Consider the following 21,188-nt stretch of genomic DNA (forward strand, 5'->3'; position numbering starts at 1 on the left):
GGCGTAATAAGATACGACGTAGCGATCGGGAACCCTGAACAGTTTTAATATTTTTACGATTGACATTTGTCAATATATATGATGGACATATATTTTAGTTATTTTAAAGTGAAGACAAGGCATACAATGTACTAGTTTGACGTGAATTGAGTAGCACCTGAAGATGGCATTCTTATGCCGAAACATGTAGTGAAAGTGAGAGAAGAAGATAGATAAGTGTATGCACTGCAAGACGGAATAAACAAATCATGAACGGAAATTGAAGTGTTATTTGTTGCATAGTTCCTTCTACTCTCTTCAGGAGTTTTTTTATATGTAAGATGTTGAATTAAATGACTGTAATTATCTCTTAATGCATGTGCTGGTGGTTTTTTTATATAATTTATTTAAGTATTTATGTATTCTTTGATTATGTTAGGTGTGGTTGTTATTAAATCTATATATTCTCTTTGACTTTATCTGATTGTATATTTTACAGTTATGGATGTAAATAAACGAATAAGAATAAGAACACTATAACAGTTTAGGCTGGTATTTGGTTTAGTTTTGATTCAACTTAGTTACAAGCTAGGATAGCTCAGTCAGTACAGTAACAGGATGTGGGCTGGACAGCTTGGGTTCTATTTCCAGCAAGAGCAAGGGATTCTTTCTCTACTCCACACAGTGTCCAGACTGGCTCTGTAACCCATTCAGCCTCCTATGCAATGGATGCTAGGAGCTCTTCACTGGGGGTGAAGAAGTCAGGGCTTGAAGGTGACCACACACCACCATCTAGTTATTAGGTCAAGAATGGTGGAACTATACCTCTAGTCCCCCATACATCTTTATGGCATAGTGTACAGGGATGACTTTACTTTTTTACCTCAATTCAGTTTAGCCAGACTTCTTGGTTGGTTTGGTTTGTTTTATTTATTGTATTTATGGGTTATTTAACATTTCAGTCAGTAGCTCAGATTATACGTATAACATAAAATGGTAGGATGATTAATGAATGATGAATTGCAAAGGATGTGTAAGGAAACAGTCATCATTTCAAGTCACTATCACAGCGTTTACCTGGAGGTAGTGAGGGAAATTACAGAAGCACCACATATTTGGTGTTTCAACTCAGATTCAGATAGGCATGTCTCAAATATATGTGAGAAGCATTACCAGATAAGCCGATGTGTTTTCGTTGGTAAGGGAAGGTAAAGTTGTACCTGTGCTTAACTAATTAAGCACTATGCCACGAAGGTGTAAGGGGAAGTGGATGTATAGATCCACATTTTCTTGACCTCGGCACTAGTTCGAGTTGAGTGGTCAGCTTCATGCCCCTGCCACTTTACCCCTGGGGAAAGAGCCCCCAGTACCCCTTGGATAGGAGGTTGGGTAAGCCCCAGAGCGGGTCTGGACAAAGTGGAGGAGAGAATGCTCTTGACCCTACTGGGACTGGAACCCTGACCCCTCAGTTGTCCAGCCTGTAGCCAGTCGCTATATTGACTGTGCTATCACACAAACAATAAACAAAGATAAACATTAAATAGAGGTTCTGCTGCATAATTCGCGGATCTCAGTGGCCTCATGGTCTAAGTCATGAACAGTCTCTGCCCACTCGAACACTGGGGTCGTGGGGTCACATTCCACAGATGGCATGGATGTGCGTGTTTATTCTGTGTATGGTTAGAGGCCTTGTGATGGTCTGATCTCCTGTCCAAGGAGTTCTGCTGACTGTGTATAAGATTAAGAAACTGAAAAACAGCAAAGGCCCTACAAAGAGCTATAGAACCATATATACGAGATAGAGAGATGGTGTATAATTTCTTGAAACTTACTTTCCACACACTCCTCATATATACAGGCTACACACCACTGGTCTGGTTTTTATTAAGTTTGATTTAATTTGTATTGGATTTTTTTTGTATATTTGTATCAGTCTGGTTTGACTGCTGGAATTTGGAGAGGGGATTGTCCAATTATCAGTGTTGATTTTAGATTAGATGAGCATAGTTTTTCTTTAATTCATTCTTTTTCTTTTTTTTTTCACTTTTATTCGGGTCTGGTTTGACTTTTTTATTTGGTTTGTCATTCATTTGGTTCACTTTTATTTTTGGTGTGGTTATTAGTTTTCTTAGAGTTTTGGTTTCATATGTTCTGGTTAGGTTGGGATAGCTTTGTTTTTGTTTATCTTGGCTTCCATAGGATTCTTGGTTTTGTTGATTTTCTATTCAGAATTGATTTTGTCTCCCATTTGGTTAACTTCTTTTGGTGTGAGTCTTAGGGTGATTTTGCAATTCAGCTTTATTTGCCTTTGTTTACTATGATTATGGTTCAATTTATTTTAAGAATATTATATTTTCATGGGTTTTTGGTATTGCTCATATTTCATATTACCTATGGAAATGTATATAATGAAATGTAATGCTTATTGTAGTACTTAGTATAAAGATAAGCAGGTTGAAGTTTAGGGATTAGTGTGTCACTGTAGTCACTCGCCATATAATACTGATTCTCCATTCTAGCAGTTTGCCGACCATGTTTTTGATGGATTAACAAAACTCCTCACCAGTGAGACACTCTGACAACTATAAGTGAATTGAATCCCAATTCGCATAAAGCTACTGAACCCTGTAACCAAATGACTCAACATGTAGCAAATAACCACTGTTGCTAGCTAGTGCACAGAAAGATCAGTCCAATTGTCTATTTGTCAGACGTCACAAATCTTCAGTAACTGACTTCGCACTCCCTGTTAATGTGTTGTTACTTAATGACATCTGGTTAAAACGTGCAGAATATTATAGAAATATAAAGATCAGTGTTAGAGACTAGAGTATATTTCTCAAAGTCTCTAACACTGCAACCCTGTAACAGGCCGTGAAGGCCATAAGGTTGTGAGACGTTAAGGGTCCCACATTACCTTGACAATCGGCTCAAAGATGGCGGTAAGGTTGTCAGCCTTACGCGCCGGCCGCCATTCATTCCCCAGGAAAATTATTTAATTAATTCCTGGTACTCATTTCATTTAAAAGGAAAGTTCAGAGGAGAATATGTTATTTACATGTTACATGAGAAGTAGGAACAGACAGGATGGTGGAGAAGTTTACGTAATGAAAAGCGTCATAATATTGTGGTATGCTGCCTGAAAGCCGGACGATATGAAGTTAATCACTAGTCAACGGTTATCAATTCCTAGACAGCGAAGCCTAGGAAATCGTTGCCGCGTAAATGAAAGTCTAAAATTGGGGTTTCCACTGTTACAGACGAATTGTTTGAAGCAGTGTTTGCGTAGCAGCGGGCGAAATTAACCCTGCGACAAGGTATTCCATATTCAGTCCGAGTGCAAGTTATAAGAGTCCAACTGCGACAAGAAACATGACTCTGCGAGTCGTAGGAAGGGACGAAAAGGGAAGTCTCAAATCTGAGACAGTAAAATATGGTCGCAAGTCCCAAGGGACTTGGACCCAAAAAAGACTGTACTGGCAAGGGCCAGCAGCATATACAAAAGATAGACCCGTCCTCTCGTCAGAGAGGGCGCCCCACAGAAGCAAGACCGTAACTGTCAAAGGTAATAATTAATATCTGCTCATGAGCCCCAAATGGGGCTCGACACCAAGACTCACTGACTGACTGACTGACTGACCGTCAGTCGCAATGTGACTTTGACTTGACTTGAAACGAGTTCAGTTTGTATTCGACTTTAGCAGGAAAGAGCTCTTATCCGTCCGTGATATGTATGCAGTGTCCGTCTTTTACTGCACTCAGTTTCACTTGTTATTTCACAACATGTTTCGGCGCTATAGTGCCATCATCAGGTGCTCTTATCCGACTAGAACAGGAGGGTTCCGTATCTGACAGGACCAAGGACAGTTGAGCTCAGAGCAGGAGTCACTTCACGAAGATCAGCGGTGCAAGTAATTGTAATAGAGAACAGGAAACGTCTGACGACGTTATAAGTTCAGATTAATTGATTACTTGCGAGTGTAAAAGTGACTGTCCAATAAAATTATTCGTTCAAATCCGAGAACCCGCACAATTTCTTGTCGCGTTGCTTCTCAAACACGTGACAATATGTAGGTACTCTTCACCTAATATTTTTTAGGATTAAATGAAGCTTAGAGAGCTATGTAGGTCGCAGGAGGAAGATGAGAAATGCATTTATCTTAGTCAGAGAAGACGACTGAGATGACATAAGTAAAAGCGAGAGGTTACTTGGTAGTGGACTGTGTCTAAATTGACTGTTAGAATGTACTCGTATAATGGATTGGGTCTAATGGTGTGGCTTCGTGAAGATGGTAATGGGTGAAACTTAGGTTCTGTTAAAGTAGAAGGGTTCGTAGCCAGCTGAGTGAACAACTGTTCAAGGAATACAGTGCACGTATATTAATACTGTATTATATTCGTCCAAGTAAAGGCTGTTTGACTTGTGCTATCTACACGTATATGAACAGTGCGTATCCACTACTGCAAACGAGCCAGATATGTATCATGCGCATAGGCCTGCTTGTACAGCCTTCCAATACTCGAGTTTCAACAATTTTACGAATGATAATTAGGTTCATGTGGGCCTATAATAAAATCTAAAGTGTACATAGAATACAGTGTTATCTTCATTTAGGTCATAGGCGCAGTTGAACCGAAAATTTCCTTTGTTAATATAATGACATTTGTATGTTAAAACCTGAAACGGTTATTTGAAGACAATTACATTTAAGCAGGAGGTACATAGGTTTCCCCCCCCCCCGCACGGTTTAAGATGAGATGAAATATTCGATGTATACGAGTATTTACCCATTTATAGAATATTAAAAGCATTATTTTTCCTTGGGAGTCTTCCATTGAATCTTTTGTCTCTAACAATGTAATTTTGCTCAACGGAACATGGTGGATCAAATCGACATATTTACGGCCTCGAAAAATGTTTAAAATAAAAGCCATAAATCTGAATGAAAATCATATTTCATGTTACATACAAATTTTTGTACGTTGATCTGTGGCCAAGAAATCGATTGGGATCTGTTCGCTCGATAACTTGTATGTAGTATGATCCCCAACAGGAAATGTTGTCGAAATCCGATCAGCGGTTTCAGAGATGAAGCATTCGGACTGATGGACTCGACCTGGTATTACGCCTTCATTTTATTCATTTATGCAGAGGATTAAAAAATGAAGGACATAGGAAGAAAAGCAAACGAAAATGCAATGGAATGTTTTGTTCGTAAAGTAGATAAGATGCCAGGGCGAAAGAATTTTTTTTTTTAATGCCTTGGCATGTATTTAAACCGGTTCACATCGGGTGTATTTCTAGTTACAACTGATTTGGATTTTTTTAGGGAGACGCACTTTTCCTCTTGGTTAACGATGCATGGATTGGAAATGAATCGGTGGGCGCCTGATGTTGGTCTCAGTACTCTTGGCACAGTGGTAGCAGAGGATAATTATGAGAATATATGGTGAGAGCAGTGCAACTGATATGGTCACTTACCAGCAGAGGGTAGTGACAGAATTTAGACAGGGGAGGTTGGAAAACGTTGGGCACATGAATCGATAGATTCGTATAGTCCGCCCTCTTTGCGCGTCTGCGCAGCTGTACGTCCCATTTGGACAGTAGTAACGTCATGGAGGAGGGGCACAGTAAAGACACCACATTTTAAAAGTTAACAGCTTTGTGTGTAAATGCGTAGGCTGTTCTTTGTGTAGAGTTTGACCGTTCTGACTATGTTTTTAGGAAAGGGATGGTGGGGTTGAAGGGGGCTGGGACGGATCCGTCAGGATCGACGTCGTCGGTGGTGGCGTCTATTGGGTACCGTGCATTATGCGACAATATGGACCGTTGCGGTAACGCGACGTAGTTACAGTCATGAAGAGCATTTAGCAGGACTATGAAACATGTGCAGCACTGAAGGGGAAGAAATATATTCCATTGGGATGACATTGCATCCTTCCTGCAGCGCTTCCTCGGGTGAGATTCTCGCATGTAATGCCGTCATGGTATGCCTTGCATGTTACACTTCATGGTACTGGTAAATGATAAATATCTTCGCACTACTTAACAAAGAAGCTACACATGTAGGCGTTTTAGTATTTAAATATAATACGTTCCTTTGGCATGTTCTGATTAGCACCCTACTAAATCCATCGAATTTTTCTTCGCTCGAGATTCTTTCATTGCTATCCATCATTTGACAGTTTTTCCAGAACAGTAGCTTGTATTTAAAAAAAAAAATGTCGTATACAAATTGCTGTTGCATTAATTTTGATTATGGATGTGCACATAATTTATAGTAATTCTGCGTCATTAACCCTGCATGTTTTTAATGTAGGGTGTACACATTCAAAGTTAAGTGTGTTCCTTGTCAGCAGGACATGACGAATGTTTCGACTGTGGATGCAGATTGCCCTCAGGTATGTGGTAAAATTCGGATATTGAGAAATGACTGTTATACGTCGAAATTTCATTCGCGAAGAAATTAAGTGCAGAGTGAATTAACGGATGCTCGCTACAGCTTAGTCTAGGATATTTTTGTATGTACAGAACTATTACTTTATTCTGGTTTGTGTGGGTATGGAACTTGGTCTTCTCTCCGTGAATGAAGAACGTGGATTGACGATGTTTGAGAAGAGGCTGCGGACGAAAAAATTCGGACCTGAAAGAAGGGAAGTAACAAGACGCTTCAGAAATTCTCATATGAGAGGAATGATAAGGTTTACTCTTTACTAGGGTGATCAAAGCAAGGAGGATAGTGCGAGCGAGTCATGTACACATTAGAAATGCATGCATATTTTTGCCGGAAAACCTGAACTATATGCACTGCATACTTAGACATGAAAGTGTGTAAGCTTGATCTTTGCCATTGTTATTATGAAATTTGGGGCTATCATAGCAAAATATTGTCAGGCATGAACGTAAGCTCCGTAATAGGTTACGAACGCATGAACAGTCTTTTGTTTTAGCGTGTCCCGTCACTTGCGTGAGTATTGGTAATATTTTGATGCGGACATTTGAAATATAGTATGCTATATCAAGGAGACTGTTTACTAGTGAATGCATGTTGTTCGTGGGAGATGTCGTTAAACTGAGGGTTTTCCGTATCACTATAACATGGAGGATCGGAAAGCAATACGAGAGATAGCAAGACGAAGTTGATAGTACATTAACATATAATAAATGTTGAGACCTCCCGTTTAATGATCAGCGGTTGTTAACACTACTGTGCTTGTGTGTGTGTGACTAATTAAATAATAATACGTGGAGCAGATATGTCCTGAGGTAAACTGTTGAATACGTTAGTTGTATTAAATATCATTATTGATTACTAATTACTGATTTGATTAATTTAGAAGCAAATGAGTCAGCACTTTTAATACATTAACAACCATCGTATTTTCAATATATATCAATCGCAGTACTACAATAATATATTTTCTTTTCAGTGGCTGTTCCAGCCCATTCAGGGCCCTAGCCTCTTAATTTAGTTCCTTAATCATTTTTTGCAGACAAGTGATCAGTTCGTCGCAAGGTCTCTACCTAAACACAGGACAACGCATACACACACCAAACATCGATGCCTTAAGTGAGATTCGAACCCACGATCGCAGCGTCCGAGCGAGCGAAGACAGTTCATGCCTTAGTAAGGGTAGGAACAAACACAGCGACATTGGTCGTCCGGAAAAATGTCGTACGATTCTTTTGCCGTACGACCTCCTTTTCAAAGTAAAGCGACCAAATACATTTCTTTGCTCTCAAACTGTCGTACGATCGATGTCGCATGTCATCACGTATGAAAGCTTAAGACTACACTTTATATTCTACTACTTGATGCAACATGAACCGTACGGACGTCGTACGACCGATGTCGCTGTGTGTGTTCCTAACCTAAGAGTCGCCGGTTACAGTAGCCGCGCGGTCTAAGGCATGAACTGTCTTCGCTTGCTCGGACGCTGGGATCGTGGTTTCGAATCTCACTTAGGTCATGGATGTCTGTGTGTGTGCGTTTATTCTGTGTTTGTGTTGTCCTGTGTTTAGGTAGCGGCCTTGCGACGAGCTGATCACTTGTCCAAGGAGTCCTACCGTCTGTGAGAAATGATTACGGAACAAAATAAGAGGCCAGGGCAGTGAATTGGCTGTAAGAGCCATTGAAAAAGTAGTAGTAGTAGTAGTAGCAGTAGTAGTAGTAGTAGTAGTAGTAGTAGTAGTATCAGTTCGTTTTGTAAATACATTACTATTATTTTGGACAATGTCCATCTTCTCGAGTTTACTGAAGACAGGATACATACCAGGTCCATACCGTTTATTTAAGCCAAAATTATGTTTCTGACGATGGAGTGCAAAAATAAACGTGACTCTTATTGTGGAGCTGGTCACTGTAGCCGAGCGGTCTAAGACATGAACTGCCTTCGCTAGCTCGGAAGCTGGGATCGTTTTTTTTATTGCTAGTGGGGTGGGACTAAGTCCCTTGTATTGCCACCACTTCTGCCCTGTTGTACCAGCCCCAGATGATAGGTGAGGGTGATTGTGGAGAAATTGGTGGAATGCAGATTGGCAGGGGAAACCGAAGTACTTGGAGAAACCCTGCCCCAGCGCCACTTTGTCCACCACAAATCCCACTTGACCAGACCCGGGATCGAACCCGGGCCGCCGCGGTGGGAAGCCAGCGACTAACCGCTTGAGCTATGGCGCGGCCCTAGCCGGGATCGTTGGATCGAATCCCACACAAGGCATGGATGTTCGGTATGTGTGTTTATTTTGTGTTTTTGTTGTACTGTGTTTGGGTAGAGGCCTTGCGACGAGCTGATCACCCGTCCAAGGAATCCTACCATATGTAAAATGATCATGAAACTGAGAAATCAGCCCTATGTTCTAAAGTGGGAGCAGGGACACACACATTAGTGGAGACATTTTCCATCCCTTGAGTTTACTGAAGATATGATACAAGGTAAAACTGGGTCTATTGGACATTTTGTGTTGCCCCGCCAGAAGAGGGCGTCGGTTTCCTTTTGTCTGTTAGATAATGTCATACGCGTTAGTTGTGCGGTAAACATCTACCAGACAAAGTATTTTTGGTATGCACAAGTAAGGGTAAAACAAATTCGTGTTTACAGAATAATTTGCTTGATATAGATTTTATGTGATGGTAACTGTAATCCCAGTGATGGCACATAATTATATTTCGTGATATCTCGAAATGTTTCTTTTATATACCCTGACCAACCATGACCAAGTATTTTTGGTATGCACAAGTAAGGGTAAAACAAATTCGTGTTTACAGAATAATTTGCTTGATATAGATTTTATGTGATGGTAACTGTAATCCCAGTGATGGCACATAATTATATTTCGTGATATCTCGAAATGTTTCTTTTATATACCCTGACCAACCATGACCAAGTATTTTTGGTATGCACAAGTAAGGGTAAAACAAATTCGTGTTTACAGAATAATTTGCTTGATATAGATTTTATGTGATGGTAACTGTAATCCCAGTGATGGCACATAATTATATTTCGTGATATCTCGAAATGTTTCTTTTATATACCCTGACCAACCATGACCAAGTATTTTTGGTATGCACAAGTAAGGGTAAAACAAATTCGTGTTTACAGAATAATTTGCTTGATATAGATTTTATGTGATGGTAACTGTAATCCCAGTGATGGCACATAATTATATTTCGTGATATCTCGAAATGTTTCTTTTATATACCCTGACCAACCATGACCAAGTATTTTTGGTATGCACAAGTAAGGGTAAAACAAATTCGTGTTTACAGAATAATTTGCTTGATATAGATTTTATGTGATGGTAACTGTAATCCCAGTGATGGCACATAATTATATTTCGTGATATCTCGAAATGTTTCTTTTATATACCCTGACCAACCATGACCAAGTATTTTTGGTATGCACAAGTAAGGGTAAAACAAATTCGTGTTTACAGAATAATTTGCTTGATATAGATTTTATGTGATGGTAACTATAATCCCAGTGATGGCACATAATTATATTTCGTGATATCTCGAAATGTTTCTTTTATATACCCTGACCAACCATGATTATGGCATGCGGAACTATAAGACATGTTGCCTACTATGGCGCAGTAAATTTCATCATCATTGTTGGTAAAACAGCCCTTTCGGGGCCATAACCTCGTTTAGAAGATTATGCCAGAGTTGATCCTGTTTTCAACCGCCTATGTGGTCTACTGGTTAGAGTTTCTGGCTACAGATCCGGGGGTCCGGGTTCGATACCCGGCGCTACCAGATTTTTTCTGAGAAGTTGTGGATCTGAAACAGTGTCCACTCAGCCTCGTGATGATAATGGAGGAGATATTTCAAGGAAATTAACGGCCGTGAGGATTCGTTGCGCCGACCACGCGACATCCTCTATCTGCTAAAATTGGCACCAACTTCGCCGACAAGCGGCGGTCCCTCGGTATAATTCACTTGCGGACTAAAACCACGGAATTTGTTTTTGTTTTGTTGTTGATCCTGTTTTCACTTCTTTGGATTTCATAGCAGCAATTCTTGTAGAGCAAGGTCGTCAGTCTTGCTTCCAACCCCCAATCTGGAGGACCAGGTCCCTGCATGTTCTCCAGTGACAGGTTGGCTCAGTTATGTCCCCAGGCACCGGTTTCCCTTTTTGTCGCTTTCTACTACTTGCAGGGCTACGGTGGAGGTATTCTAACCACCCTCCACGCGGGAGAACAGTAAATTTGATGGGATTAAATGGATGCATCCCGGGGCTTGTTGGCTAGACAGTTTCAGGCACTGTTGGAAACCATCTGAAGACCTGTCCTACGTACCCAGTCGAAATTTATGAGCTATTTCAAGGAAGTAGCGGCTCCGGCCTAGAAAACCTAGATTAACGGCCGTAGAGATCCGTTGCGCTGACCACGTGACACCCTCTATCCGCAAAAGTTGGCAGTAACTTCGCCGACAAACGGCGGTCGCTCGGTCGGTATAGTTCGCTTGCGGACTGTAGGCCACTTTTTTTTTTATTTCCGCATGTAAAACTAATTATCTTGAACAGAGTTACATTCTTTGATGTTATAGGTTATGACGTTTGAAAGCATAGGTGCAAAATTTAAAAATGCATCCCCTTACACTTGTCGAGTACTTTTTTTTTTTTTTTTTTTCGCTAAGTGGGGGGGTAGAGTCCAACTGGGTCCACTCGGCACGGCTGCCACTGATTGGTCTATTGTAGCCTGCCCCGGGTGATTATGATGATGGAGAATTTTGTGGAATGAAGATTGGCAGGGGAAATCGAAGTACTCGGAGAAAACCCGCCCCAGCGCCACTTTGTCCACCACAAATCCCACTTGTATACTTAAACTAGAAACGTCCGAAATTTACAAAATGTTGGCCATGGTCTCACTTTCATGGAACGAAGAGAAAGCGCCTTTTAAATTCGCGCAGAGAAGTTCAATTCAAATTTACTTCTGAGAAGAGCATGGCAGTCTGTGGGACTGGACTGCTTGGTTCTTAAGCCGCCGTCCAATAAGGAAATGGGAAGCAATATCAAGCAGCAAGGTCATGTGCCTGAATATTGGCCAATAAACAAAGTCCTACATTTCATTCGAAGTGTAGGAGTAATACGGTTAATCAAAGGGGAAGCACAATAAATCATTGATGGTCGCGGTGTAAGGCCCGGATTACTGTGGCCCACCCCTCATTCATTCATAATATCAGCAAAAGTAATGTATATTTGCTATCTGTGGTAAGAAAGATGTGAAAGTTGGATGCAATGTGTAAACCACAAGGCTTTTGCAGTGTCGATGAGGCTGGACTGCAGCGGGTTGCTACAAGCCGGAAGGTCGCGGGATCGAATCCCGATGAGGTGATTTTTTTTCAATTTATCTAATCCTTCCAGCCGCACTATGGCCCTGGGATCGACTCAGCCTCTAACAGAAATTTGTACCAAGAATATTCCTGGGGGTAAAGGGCGGCTGGCGCATAAGGCTGACAACCTTACCACCGTATATGAGCCGATTGTCTAGAAAATGTGCGGGCTTCAACATCTCGCAACCCTATAACCCTATGGGTCTCCACGGCTTGGTACAGGCATACCTGTACTTTTTTTACTTTACTCCTCCCAAATCACAGGAGAGGAGGTGCTAAAACAGTGCAAGTCAGTACTGCACAGAAAGGTGCGACAACGATCATGTCTTGTTACATTGTAACTGGGAACTTCATCCCTCTCTTTTTATGATTTTCAAAGGCATGGGAGAGAAGCCGCGATTTTGTGATGCGATGTCACTTGGAAGAGTGGTCGAAATTTTAGAGTGGCAACATCACATCGGAGTATTCCACATTCGGCTTTAGCATTTTCTCATGTATGGATGTTCGGGGCCTGCTGTTCTTCTCGTGGGTCTTCACACCGAGTTCAGTCTGCTCTTAATGTTATCGTAAATGTAGCATTGATTTGTTACGATCGCTCTCCAATATTTTAACTTTGCCACACTTTCGAAAAATTTATTATCTGTCTTTAAATTCTGATACTGTCTTTTATTTTAATGCCTAAAGCTTTCCTGCGCTTTTGCTTTTCTGTTTTCTCTATTGTTTTATTGCTTGTTTTATGTTTAAATATATGTGTGTGTGTATCGACCTTATTCTTTATATTTTATTTTCCTACCCACTGTCCTTTTTTCCAGTCTTTTATTTCTTTCTCTTTTCCACGCGCTGCTTTATTCCTATTACTTATGATTTCTTTGTTTTACTCTGTCTTCTTCCGTTCCTTCTTTTTTACTTAAAATGACTAAGTAATGCCATTGAAGTCAATTATGTTTCACAAACTAAGTTTTACTTTTGGGAGACGCGTTGAATTTTAAGTCCATCTCTTACTGACAAACTAGACTCGAACTTAAGATGATGATGATGTTCATCAAGCTTCCCTCCTTCCTCTGTAGTGTCCAGTGATCCAGGACAGAGTTTGGAAGTTGTGGTGTATGAACTTGCTGTGGTGTTGAATATGTTACACGTCGCGACCCTCAGTTTGAGAGATACAGTGACAGCACTCATGCGAGACTAGTCTTTGCATTCCATTTCATATAATTAATGGACTCTCCCGCCACTGCAAGCGTTAGTCAGTGGCCGACAGTCGATCCTCCTGTTTTTGTCTGTCCCCATATTCATTTTGCACCCCGCCGCCCACATCGCGTTCATTTGAAGCGCCGTGTCTCACTAGTGCGTCCTGAAATCCACTTGCTAATCGATAATTCGCTTTGCTTGAGGTTCTCGTCTGTCTCTTACAATTTTCTTTCTTCTTTATCTAATTTCGTTTCTCCCCTGATCTTTTATGTACGTTTCCTTTATTTTTCTTCCAATTTACTTTATTCTACTATATTTTTTCTCTTTCCTCTATAGTTTCTTTTTCCACGTCTTCCTCATTTCCATCATTGAAACATTTTCTGGTTTATTTTTTCTTTTTCTTCATTCCCAGTTTCCTGCGTCCTTTGCTTCTTTCTCTGCTTATTTAAGCAGATCGGATGTGAAATGTTTGACTATGTTGAACTGAATGAGAACAGGGTTCAGTGGCAGGCCTTTATCGATAGACTGAAGAATCTTGGGGAAATTCCTGGCTGCCTGAATAATTAATCTACTGACTCAGTACTGTGAATTTAGTGGCATATCTGACCGGCAGAAATGGTCCAAATGAAGGCCTGTATGCATTCATGGCGCTACTGCTACTGTGTCAAGGATGGCTTCTGTCTCATCGAATCGTGTATGTAAAGAACGCCCAGTAATTTGTTTCATGCAACGAATATGAGAGGCCTGTGAGCTGGAGGTTTTCAACCCCTGTTTCCACATTTCATTTCACCCCCCTTACTTTACATTTATCTCTTCTCTCCCTTTTCCCTCCACCCTGCCCTATTTAACCACATTTGTTCGTAAAATGCGTCACGAAATGGTTTACTGATCGAACAGATGTCTGTTTTTTCCCCCCCGGTATTTAATTAAACGAGGTTTGCAGAACCATCAAGGGACAGTGGTGGCTTGTCACTGGGAAGTTTATTGCTGCTGGTAGGTTTCGCATGCGTGTTAGCCCGAAATTTGTTCCTGTAGAAATTATTTGTACTGTTGTCATCAGGCTGATCACTGAGGTTTGGGTACGTGATAAATCAGTTCAGTTTCTTTTCATATCCATCTTATTTTAATCATTATTTATAGAATGCTTTGTAATTATATTTGTTTCATATGTATTCTCACCAGATGAAAAACACGAAAGAGTAGGACACATTCCTCTCACTTCCTCTGGTGTCAAGGTTCTCCGAAGAAGACACATTGGCCCGTTATGTCGCAGAAAAAGGAACTCCTCCTTCCTAGCGCACCTCTTCCACAGGGAATTCGCTTAGTGGTGGCTGGAGTCCAGCTGGGTCCACTCGGCACGGCGGCCACTGATTGGCCTATTGTAGCCTGCCGCGGGTGATTATGATGATGCTGAATTTGGTGGAATGAAGCTTGGCAGGGGAAACCGAAGTACTCGGAGTAAACCCGCCCCAGCGCCACTTTGTCCACCACAAATTCCACTTGACCAGACCCGGGAACGAACCCGGGCCGCCGCGGTGGGAAGCCAGCGACTAACCGCTTGAGCTATAGCTCGGCCGTTTCACACGGAATATCGAAATGTAACGTACAGGTAGTCCGCCTGGGAACAGTTGAGACCGTGACGTAATACAAAAGTTGTCAGTCTGGACGAAATAATACCGTTCCGTTTTGAAAGAGGAATGACATTCAGTAGGAATCATTAGTTCCCCTGGAACTCAGGAATTTTGGATTATGCCAATTATGGAGAAGCAGTACTTGTTTTAATATTTAGATAGATTACGCCGAAACGACAGACGTTCTTCGGATTATTATTGTTACAAAATTAAATCTTGTTCGAGATTCTATAATTGTATTATAAGCATCTGGCTTTATTTCAGTGTTTTATTTTTATTAATATTTTGTTTCAAATGTGTCGTTATTTTTCGAATAAGATGGAATTATGAGTGCCGATTCTTATTGTTCACAACATTACTCCGTTGAACCCGAGAGTCGTTGTTGCCGGCCACAGTGCGTTGAGTATGTCAAAACGCCACACGGGAAATTGTGGTACTTAAAATTTAAGAGCACCTTTCCACTTTTTCCGTCTTGTGATATCTACGTGACTGATAATATACTATTCTAAAAATGTAATAGGATCAAAGTTACATAAGCTAAGAATTCAACTAATTATAGTAACCGTTATTACGTATATTGTCACTATTTCTGTGTGGCTATAAACGGGTTCTGGATTGGTGAATGGATTTATTGACCAGTTATACGCACATGACTCGTAAGTACAAATAATTCAGCGCCACCGCCAATCTCCACAATTCACAAATCACCACAGCACCCCCTAAGCCTTCTCCAACCTGCTGAGTCTTCATCAGCGGTTTCCTGGCAACGGCTTTAACAGTGGAGATTACGCGCTCAGGTCTTGTCTTACAGCTTCCCGTGCAGAACTCAACTGTCAACCGAACCATAGCGCCATCTCTTCCCAGCCTTCCTTGCAGAACTAAACCGACTCATTGTTCTAACTGGCCTGGTTATAACTTATAACGAACCACATAGAAACACCGTTCTTCTATTGTTGCGTGCGTATTCGTTTCCACGGGAACGTGTTTACCATACTGTTGCCCAGAAACGGGTTGCATGATACCGTTTATTAAGAATCTGCTGCCCCAGCAACGGGCGTCGTATCGTGACCGTTACCCAGCAACGGGTCTACACGCTGCAGCACATTATATATATATATATAGTATATATGATTTATCTGGCGAATTCATAAAAAATTTTGGATATTGAATATCGTACAAAATCCGGTCGTGTTTACAAAGAAGACCACAGCTTCGGCAACTTCTCTTTCAGTAATGTGTGGCGTGAAGTCTAAACGTACACTTGCAGGCGCTCTAATTAGATGTGTTTGCCTGTGTATCGAATGCTTACTCCCGATTCAGTAAACCCCATTTTTTTTCCTTGGCACTACAGCCCCAGTGCCTAGGCCTACCTCCATGAACTTCTCCGTTCACTTAGGTTTTTCTAGATCTTACACATTCGGTAGGACTCCTTGGGCGGGTGATCAGCTCGTCGCAAGTCCTCTACCTGTACACAAACACAGAAAAACGCTCACACACAAACTAAACATCCGTGCCCTGAGTGGGATTCGAACCCACAATCCCGGTTTCCAAGCGAGCGAACACAGTACATGCCTTAGACCGCTCGGCTACCGTGACCTGCAGCAAACCCCATTATCCGCATTAAATATCGCACATTTAAATGAACCTGTGAAGGCAACGAAACGTTCTCTTCGTAAATTCCAAAACCAGCTGGATGTTTGGTTTCACTCCGACTTCTCCCCTTTAGCACAGTTGTATATGCACAAGGGGCGGTCAGTTAGGATGCAATAAACCCGATCTCTCTCTTCTTTGCTCCTTTCCTTCTTTTCGATTCTTCTGTTTATTTATTTGCTGTTTATTTTTTCCCCTTTTTTTCTTCTGGTCTCTCATTGTCTTTCCTCCTCACTTTCTGGCCCCTCTATTTGGTTTCTTTCCTTCCATTCTTTTTCTTAATCGCACAAAATGACCCTTTGAAAAGTTCTGTTTTCCGAAATGTGACGCCGTGCAGTCCGCTGAAAGTCAACAGACGTTTCGGAAGAACAAGTCACCTCAGTCTTCCATATGTTCCTCCGAAACGTCGGTTCACTTTCAACGGACTACGCGGCATTGTATATCAGAAGACAGAACTCTTCATAACCAGCGTTGTGAGAACCTCAAACCCTGCAGATTTGTGTAGTGGAAACAGCGTAAGAACCATCCACTCAGTGTACAATATATATATATCAGTTAGCTCTTCACAGTGGCCACACGGTCTAAGGCATGAGCTGTCTTCGTTCGCTTGAACGCTGGGATTTGTTTTCGAATCCCACTCAAGGCATGGATGTCTGTGTGTGCTTATTCTGTTTTCTGTGTGTAGGTAGCGGCCTTGCGACGAGCTGAACCCCTGTCGAAGGAGTCCTACCGACTGTATATAGATCAAGAAACCGAAAAAGCGGCCCAACTATTCCCTGTCCAGTGGGCACCGGACCTGTGTCCACGGACCTAAAGCTATCCTGGCGTGAAGTTGATCGCTCGCTTCTATATAGTGCTGAGATTAAGTAGGCATGGAACTGTACCTCCATTCCGTCATGCGTCTTCATGATATAATGCTTAATTAAGCTGTGCGACTTGACCGCCTCTGTGGTCTAGTGGTCAGAGTTCCTGGCTACAGATCCAGAGGTCCGGTTTCGATTCCCGGCACTACCAAATTTGTTCTGAGAAATAGTGGGTCTGGAACGGGGTCCACTCAGCCTCGTGAGGATAATTGAGGAGCTATTTCAAGGAAATTGCGGCTTCGGTCTAGAAAACCGAAATTAACGGCCGTGGGAATTCGTTGCTCTGACCACACAACACCCTCTATCAGCTAAAAGTTGCCACTAACTTCGCCGACAAGCGGCGGTCCCTTGGTCGGTATAGTTCGCTTGCGGATTAATACCACGGAGTTTGTTTGTTTGTTTGTTTGACTGCCGTGCCTCTTATCGTTGCTTCGAGCGTGATAGCCTGACGGGCCTCACGTGACTGTGGCAGTTAGCCTTCATCGCACAATCACTCGCATTTCAATCAATAAGAACACACGGAACGCACAAGGGAACTCGAGAAAGTTTCAAAATGATACCGCGAGTCTCACGTGACCCGATAGCCTAAGTGCTCACTGCAAGGTGGAATAGGCGTGGTTCTAGGGAACCGTTCTTCTCACATGTAGAAGCCTAGCCCGAATGTATCTCTTTAACAAGAATAGGTTTAATTTTTTGCTCTGCGAATTCTTACATTTCAGTACCATCTTGAACAAGTGGCCCTCATCTCCGGGAATTGAACTTTAGGCGCTTTGCAAAAGTGTCACTTTTGGCACAACACTAACACAGATCAATGATTGTGTTTCTTTTCCATCTCTTATTTAACGACGCTTTTTCAGTATTGATACATGTAGCATCAGATAGTAGGATGATAGGTAAATGATGACTTGGAAGAAAGGGGTCATGGCCTCGAGATACTATTCCTATACTTTTATGGAGGGACTGAGGAAAAGCACAAAGACCTCAATCAGGATAGGAAATGCGTGGCTGAGATTCGAATCAAGCACCCGAATACAAGAGTGAAGCATTCGCACTAAACCAATCTGTTCAGTATGACTGTGTGATTATGGTTCTTGTGTGCATAGGTGATGTCCTAGTCACACCTTTACTATGTTCAGCTCCATACTTAGATTTACAAACACCAGCGTTTATGTAACATATTGCTGAAATCTACATGTGTCGGCAAATCAGGAGCAGGGATAGTTTTCTAACATGTTATAGTATTTAGAATTGTTGCTTATATTAGTACCTCATGTATATTTGATTGTAAACCAGATTTTCGGCCCTTTATATTAAAAAAACATTTTGATGTAGCCCATGGTTAGGAATTTGATATTACTCTAACCTGAGCCCTTGTTTCAGATGGAATTATTAATGGAACGGTCAGAGGTGAAATGTAATTGTACATATGGTCAGTGCTTGAGGTGGAATGAAAATAGAACCGGGATGGTTTTCCCCTTTTAATTCATAGACATAATTGTACATTGCATTTACTGCCAAAGAAGTAACAGGATGCTTTTAAGCCATTTAGAAAAGAACCAGGATGCCATCCCGCCCTACCTCAAGCCCTGCATATGGTTGAAGGAGCTAGAGATGAACAGTAATTTGTATATGGTTACAAAAACATAAACCTAAGAAATGTATGCAATGGCCCAGCAGAAAGTAAACCTAACAGTTAAAAAGAGAGGACCCAGGTCTAGTTGGTTTAATACCTATCATTATAGATTCTTTCCACAAAGTACATAACTGAATATGTAATAGAGACGTCCCAGTTTGCCTGTCCTCTTGTATCATCTTTGAAACTACTCATCTGATTTTGATAAAATTTGACATTGTTAGCCTACAGTAACAGTTGTGCGAATTTTAATTTGGTGTTTATATTGTTCAGATACTGTATAACTCCTACTTTACAAGAAGCTTAAATCAAATATTGTCGCTTTTCCATAAAAATTACTTGTGACATTGCCTTTCTTTTTTCTTCTTCTTTTTAATGGGCAAAACAAGTAGTACACTCAGGGGGTGGAATAAAAAGGTTGGTTTCAATTATACATAATGTCTGTCAGCTATATGCAATGTGTTGCAAATTGGGTGAACAGAAGTCACAACACAGAGTAATAGGAGGTTAGAGAGTGCTGTCTGTGCACTCTCTTAATGGGTTATGTCTTGTAATAGTTATGAACATGCTGTGTATGGAATATCATCAGAATGTTTCAGAATTGCCTGTTGATTATAACAAATTTCAGTTAGACCTTTAGATAGAGTGGCCTTTGAATTTCAATAAATTAAGATTTGGATTTTAATATTCATACTCTGTATCTAAATAAAGATCTTCCAGATCTCTTAAAGACTTGGAAGATGCATGTGCAAATATTGTGACCCTTCAAATGGCCTAAACCAAATCACAGTGTCAGAATTGAGTGCATTGCCATGACACTACTAAATTCAATCAATTCAGTAAAGTTTGGGCTCTCTTGCATGCATATGGATGAACAGACATAATGAACCTACTAGGTCATTTTGATTTTTTTACATTCATTAATAATATAAATATTATTCACTGGCTTAGCTACAGATTTCCTACCAGGGAAAGACCTTATGATACCCATTGTATAGGAAGCTGAGTGAGCACTTGGGTCATTCTGGAGCCAGCTCAGTTGCTGGGTACTTTACAGCTAATAAATATTAAGTGTCATGTATGTGAAGCACATTATATGAGAATGTGTCAGTGATTATATGTATCAGTGGCATGAAATTCCATTCCAGGAAGCCTGTTATTGTGCCAACCCCACATGTACACATAATATGCATGGCCTCATATTCAGTCTGCATTTGTTGCAGGTATCTCGAGCCTGGTGAACTGTGCACAGTTTGAGGATCTTCCAGAGCTCCCTGCACATGATGAAGAACGCCTCCAGAGAGCAGCACTTCTTCTTCAGCAGCGTCTCATCCTCCGGCAGTGGCTGATCGATCATGGACTGCAGCATCACTACCAGAGGTGATGCCTAATCACTCTTGTGGCAGCTCATACCAAAGCCTGCCTTACAGACACTCCTGATTAATTCCCATCCATTAATTATAGAATTAATTGCTTATAAAGTGAGATGACTAACACTGTGTGCTTCACACTTGGTTGGGATTATGAATACAATGCACCCTGATATAACATGCCGTGGTATACCGTGGCTTTGAATGTACCATGAGTATAATCATGTTCTCCAAAATGGATATACTTTATTCTAAAGCAGATGAGCAGATGTTGAACACAATTTCAAATATTGGTTTTCCACAGTACAAACAGTGGAAAATGTGGTCTGCAATTCTGCTGTGGGGAGTTACAGTATGTCTTCATGTTTTATAGCTTTTCCAAGCGTTTCTCAAACTCTTCTGTTGATTGCGGCCCCTTCTAATTGGATCAGTAGGAATGTGTACAAGTAACATCACTTAACTACACTATGCTTAACTTAACACATTGCGGACCGGAGGGGCCATATGGCCCTCTACGTTTCGAAGCGTTGCGGACTGGTCGGGCCATATGGCCCTCTACGGTCACGTTATGTTGCAAAACGCTATATATCGCTGTGTGGCTTCGTTGAATCGTAACTACTGCGTAGATGACCTCGGGAATGATTGCTGCCTTATCTAGTAACTCGACCAGAGTCATTTCCTGTCACAACCTAAACAAAATTGGCTTTGTTCTAATCCAAGCTTGCACGTATGAACCACACAGCTACCAGTTCAACATGGCTCAGAGACGAAAGCAGTTGCGATCTCTCGGAGGACAGGAAATATTAGATATGTTCTCCGATGAGCTATCAGATTTGCCAACTGCTTTGTCTTCTGATAGCGAGGCCATTATCAGTGACAGTGACAGTGACGGGGGCCACAGGGCTGCCCAAAATGTGTCAAGTGAAAGTGAGAGCTCCGTTGAAAGTGCGAGTGTCGGGACAGCTACATGGGATAAAGTGGACAAAACCCCCACTTTGGGAAAGTTTACTGGTGATCCGGGGGTGAAGCAGATGCCATCG

The 21,188-nt window shown here is 41.4% G+C and overlaps 1 protein-coding gene across 5 annotated transcripts in view; it reads left to right on the forward strand.

Annotated features, from left to right (window-relative positions):
- The window catches only part of LOC111872526 (apoptosis-resistant E3 ubiquitin protein ligase 1), a 61,000-nt gene that overhangs the window by 10,967 nt on the left and 28,845 nt on the right, over nucleotides 1–21,188 (forward strand). For 4 of the 5 annotated variants that reach the window (XM_023866532.2, XM_023866533.2, XM_023866531.2 and 1 more), the window contains one exon: nucleotides 20,002–20,158. In XM_023866532.2, coding sequence (XP_023722300.1) covers nucleotides 20,002–20,158 — 157 coding nt within the window. Of the gene's footprint in view, nucleotides 1–5,589; nucleotides 5,939–20,001; nucleotides 20,159–21,188 lie in introns of those variants that run through there. The other variant, XM_023866535.2, reaches the window with a different exon arrangement.

The sequence above is a fragment of the Cryptotermes secundus genome, unplaced genomic scaffold, assembly GCF_002891405.2.
Source record: "Cryptotermes secundus unplaced genomic scaffold, Csec_1.0 scaffold537, whole genome shotgun sequence".
NCBI lineage: Eukaryota > Metazoa > Arthropoda > Insecta > Blattodea > Kalotermitidae > Cryptotermes > Cryptotermes secundus.